Here is a 5,574-nt window from a genome sequence, read left to right on the forward strand (position 1 = left end):
AATAGTATTCCCTTGTATTCATATACTACAACTTGTCCAGCCATTCCCCAATTGATGGGCATCCCCTCAACTTCCAATTCCCTGCCACCACATAAAGAGCAGCTATAAATATTTTTGTACATGTGGGTCCCTTTCCCCTTTCCATGATTTCTTTGGGCAAAAGACCCAAAAGTGGTATTGCTGGGTCAAAGGCTATGCACAGCTTTATTGCCCTTTGGGCATAATTCCAAATTGCTCTCCAGAATGGTTGGATCAGTTCACAGCTCCACCAACAATGCATTAGTGTTCCAATTTTTCCACAGCTTCTCCAACATTTATTATTTTCCTTTTTTGTCATTTTAGCCAATCTAATAGGTGTCAGGTGGTACCTCAGAGTTGTTTTAATTTGTATCTCTCTAATCATTAAAGATTTAGAGCATTTTTTCATATGGGAATAGATAGCTTTGGTTTCTTCATCAGAAAACTGCCTGTTCATATCCTTTGACCACTTCTCAATTGAGGTATGACTTGGATTCTTATAAATTTGATTTAGTTCCCTACATTGATTTTTTTTTTTTGCAGACAATGGGGGTTAAGTGACTTGCCCAGGGTCACACAGCTAGTAAGTGTCAAGTGTCTGAGGCCGGATTTGAACTCAGGTACTCCTGAATTCAGGGCCAGTGCTTTAACCACTGCACCATCTAGCTGCCCCGATTTTTAATATTAAACCAAAGGATATGGTTAATCTAGATGTTGCCCATGTGGCATCAGTTGCCTTCCTCATATGATCAAGAACCCCAAATACTCTCAGGTCGATAAAAATTGTTCATGTTAACTAAGGAAACAAAAAAGATAAACTTTTCTTTAAATTTCCTTTACAAAGAGTAGATAGGACACTCTTTTAAGTTTTGCAACCTTTACTATCTGTGAATAGGACATATAGGGTGATAATTTTATGTCAGAAACGGGAAAAGTCTATCACCTTATACTAGCATGCCCAAAACAATGATGTATAGATTTAGTAATTGAAGAGGACCATTATATAGCCTTCTATAGTCAGTGAACTCTATTCGCAATTCTGATGTATTACAAATTATCCTTAGTTTGGTAAATTAACAGAGTAAAAATGGACCACTTTGAATATAATAACAATAATGGGGAAAGAAAACAGAGAGATATGGCTCAGACTTCCTGCTCTATGATGAAGAGTCCATAGTTATAATGGTGGCCAATAGAGGGATTGGTAGCTGAGTTGAGTCCCTGAAAATAATGATGATTACTAAAAGATCTCTAGATCTAGATCTCTAAAAACATCAGGACCCTGAAATTACACATCCCTCTTCTGGAAAAAAGAAAAGAAAGTGGAAGTGAGGATGAAAAACTTGTTTCTGGGTATAAACCTAAATTCCTGGAGTGTACAATTAAATATGCAGCAGGTGGCAGCAGAGCTGGATATTCTGGGTGATGAGAATGGTGCTTGAAATATGAGGATCATCTCATAGAAATCTAAGCCAAGGGGCAGCTAGATGGCGCAGTGGATAGAGCACCAGCCTTGGAGTCAGGAATACCTGAGTTCAAATCTGGCCTCAGACACTTAACACTTACTAGCTGTGTGACCCTGGGCAAGTCACTTAACCCCAATTGCCTCACTAAAAAAAAAAAAAAAAAAAAAAAAAAAAAAAAAAAAGAAATCTAAGCCAAACTTGCTCCATATATCAGACTATTGGGTCATTGTCATAGAGGATAAAATATAATAGAATATGTCCCTCTGGAGACAAGGTGTATATTGGAGTGAAATAAGGAACATGAGCCATTATTAGTAATGCAATGGGGAAATATGACTGGGACTGTGGGTACATAATTTAGGTGAGATATAATCCTAGATAAAGGGAAACAAAAAGTAGACCTAGGGAGCATTAGAGGTGCCAAGGACACCAAGGACAAGAGACCCTGAGAAGAAAGTGATTGTTCAGTCTGCTGATCATTGGAAATGGAAGATGATTGAGGAGCTTTGACAATCAGAAGTGGGACTAAGATTGATTAGAAGTTTAATAGGGAGCGGCTAGGTGGCGCATGGATAAAAGCACCAGCCCTGGATTCAGGAGTACCTGAGTTCAAATCCGGCCTCAGACACTTGACACTTACTAGCTGTGTGACCCTGGGCAAGTCACTTAACCCCCATTGCCCCGCAAAAACAAAAACCAAAAAAAATCCCAATAAATCCTCTAAGAAGTTTATTAGGAACACAGAAAGGCCAACCACATGTGATCCACTTGTTGAAGCAATGTGCAGTGATTGACACTGGCTCAAAACCATCAGCTCTGGGAGTCTCAGTGTCACCAACATTCCCCAGTGCTTTGGAACTACCTTTAGGAGAACTTTCTCTGAAGGCCAGTAAAGAATCTTTCAATTGGAGTAAGATCCTCTTTTTGAATAGAGTAAGACATGCAAATTGGGTCCCTCCCTCCTGGGATGAAAAACAGCCCCAAAGCTGTGCCTATATCTCTGGGAGGCAAATTCAAGCTCTTTGTGCTCTTCTGTGCAAAGGACTAGCTTAGAAACTCACCATGAAATTTAGCTCGAACTGGATTTTCCTTCTGACCATTTTCCAAGGTAGTTTTATGGAGAGGCAGGGACAATATGAAGTGGTGACTTAATGTGACTATTGACTTTAATGCAATGTCTCTGTGTTGCAGGTGCCCAGTGTGATGTGCAGCTGGTGGAGTCTGGGGGAGATGTGAGGCAGCCTGGGGGTTCTTTGCGTCTCTCCTGCAAAGCTTCTGGATTCACCTTCAGCAGCTACTATATGAATTGGGTCCGCCAGGCTCTAGGGAAGGAACTGGAATGGGTTGCAAGAATTACTACTGGTGGAAGTGGTACATACTATGCAGACTCTGTGAAAGGTCGATTCACGATCTCTAGAGAGGATGGCAACAGCATGTTATATCTACAAATGACTTCTCTTAAAACTGAGGATACAGCTGTGTATTACTGTGCAAGTGACACAGTGAGGAAAAGAAACGTGAGTCTGTACAGAAACTTGCCCTTCCAGGAAGCAGAGGCCAGCGAAGACAGAAGGGGATTGGTACAGCGTACAAGATGACTAGCTCCAGCAACAGGTGTAGAATGAATCTGAGACATTTTTATTTATGGCCTTTGTTGTTTTTTCTTCTATCCAAGGAGAAAGTAACTTTGCCAGCAACAGTCATTCTCTCTCTCTCTCTCTCTTTTTTTTTTTGGTGAGGCAATTGGGGTTAAGTGACTTGCCTAGGGTCACACAGCTAATAAGTGTTAAGTGTCTAAGGCCCGATTTGAACTCAGGTCCTCCTGAATCCAGGGCTGGTGCTCTGTGCCACCTAGCTGCCCCAACAGTCATTCTCAATGACTCACTCTCACTCCAACCCCCAGCCTACATTCAATCAGTAGTGATGTCCTATCAATTCTACTTTCATCACATATGTTGTATACTCTCCCATCTTTTCTCAGGCACTGCAGCCACCCTGAGGTTGCCCCTTAGAAGCTCACACCTGGAGTCTCACGCTAGCCTGCTGGCTGTTCTCCCAACCTTAGTTCTCTCTTCAATCCAGTCCATACTAAATTACACTATTAAAATTATCTTCCTAAAGCACAGGACTGATTGTTTCCCACAAATACTAGAGATTCTATATTATTTCCAGGATAAAATGTAAAATCCTAGTTAGCTTTTAAATCATTCCATAACATGGCTCCCTCCTATCTTATTCTGCCTTACTCCCTCCCATCTACTCAGCAATCCAAGGACACTGTCTTCCTTGCTCTTCCTTTCACAACACATTCCATCTCTCTATTCCCTGTGTTTTCAATGGCTGAAATTCTTCCCCTCTTCATACCTGACTCTAACCCCCTTTGGTTTCCTTTACATTTTACCTAAAATCTCATCCCCCTTTTTATTTTCTCCATCCTCTCTAATTCCAGTACTTTTGTGCTGTATATATCCTGTAAACACAATATGTATGTTTATATGTATCTATTTGTGTATGCATGTATATTTGTGCATAATTATTTTCATGTTGTATCTCTGAATGGTACTATTTTTTTGCCTTTCTTTATATACCCAATACTTAGCACTGTTCCTGGCAGTAAGTGGATAACAAATAAATACTTGTTGCTGATTTGAACTTCTGTTCCTTCCTGAATGAGACTCTCCAGTATTGCAGAGATGTGTTCTGGTCATGATCCCCATGTTAATACATAATGAGCAATTTCTCTGATAAGTTAACACATTAAGCACAAAAAGAAACATGGGAGGTTTAAGAAATCATTGGATATTGTTGTGAGTTAAGTTTAATAAAAAGGTAGATTAAGCCACATTCTGTTATTGGGGTTGGTAACCCAAGAATAAGATGGTCAATAGCGGCCTCAGTCTCCAGTCAAAGACCCTTAGCAAAAGAGCAGCTCCCCTTCATAGGTTTTGCCAAATATAGACCAAAGAGCAGAATAGCATTGGTAACATAATGGGCTTAAGGTGAATATGATTGGTCGAGTTATGGGGAACAACATGATTGGTTGAAAGTTGGGAATGGGCCCTAGCAAAAACCCTCCTCATTTCCCTCCTGTGATTAAGAAGAGGTTATTAATTGAGTTCACTTGCAAGGTCCAAGATCATGGCCCAGACTTTTTTGGACAGCAAACCAGATATCATCGATGGACAGTTTTGGGGTATAAAGATATTATGCCCAACTCCCTTATGGTAAGCCATATTCCCTCAAGGTTAACAGAAGTTCTTGAGACAAGAATGGAACAAGGGTTAGCAAAAGAATTCAATTTATGAATTTACCCCATTAAAGATTAGCTGAGGAGGCAGCTAGGTGGTGTAGTGGATAAAGCACCAACCCTGGATTCGGGAGGACCTGAGTTCAAATCCAGCCTCAGACACTTGACACTTACTAGCTGTGTGAACCTGGGTAAATCATTGTCTCACCAAAAAAAAAAAAAGATTAGCTGAATTCTGAACTATGTCCAGAGACAGAAAACCATGACTAAGTAATCAGTTACAGGACAAAATCAAAGAGTTATAAGTAGGATCTAAAAGAAAATGATACAGGGGCAGCTAGGTGGTGCAGTGGATAGAGCACAGGCCCGGGAGGCATTTTCCTCATGGTGGAGCTTTCCCACAGTAAGTCTCCAGTAGGTGGCATCATTCCAATCATTCCAATTCCAACTTCTTCAGATCTTCCCACTCTACTTGTTCACCTGGATTCATACTCTCCACTCACCAACAAGACTTTTCTTTCTCAGACCCTTCCTTTTTAACTACATTGCTCCATACACAAATCTCCTTTCCCTACACTATGGGTGTTTTTTCTGCCCTCTCTGTCCCTGTCTGTCCCTTTCTTTTCTTTCTCTTTCTTTCCCTTTCTTGCCCTCTCTGTCCCTGTCTCTCTCACAGAAAACCACTACCACAATCAATTAAATTCATCCACATGGAGCATCTCAATAATAAATTTCCACTACACCTAACATCCCATAGAACCTCTATTGACAATTTCATTCTAGTACCAATTCACCCAAGAACCATCCACCCCAACCATTCCACATTTCCCCTTCTGTTCCTAA

General features: G+C 40.7%; 1 gene segment (V, D, J or C); it reads left to right on the plus strand.

The window, feature by feature from the left end:
- The first annotated feature begins 2,523 nt into the window (after nucleotides 1-2,523).
- LOC122738685 lies at nucleotides 2,524-3,082 on the plus strand. The segment is given in 2 exon segments: nucleotides 2,524-2,592; nucleotides 2,676-3,082. Coding segments are annotated over 2 exon segments (453 nt in total).
- Nucleotides 3,083-5,574: the final 2,492 nt, after the last annotated feature.

The sequence above is a fragment of the Dromiciops gliroides genome, chromosome 2 (genome assembly GCF_019393635.1).
Source record: "Dromiciops gliroides isolate mDroGli1 chromosome 2, mDroGli1.pri, whole genome shotgun sequence".
Lineage (NCBI taxonomy): Eukaryota > Metazoa > Chordata > Mammalia > Microbiotheria > Microbiotheriidae > Dromiciops > Dromiciops gliroides.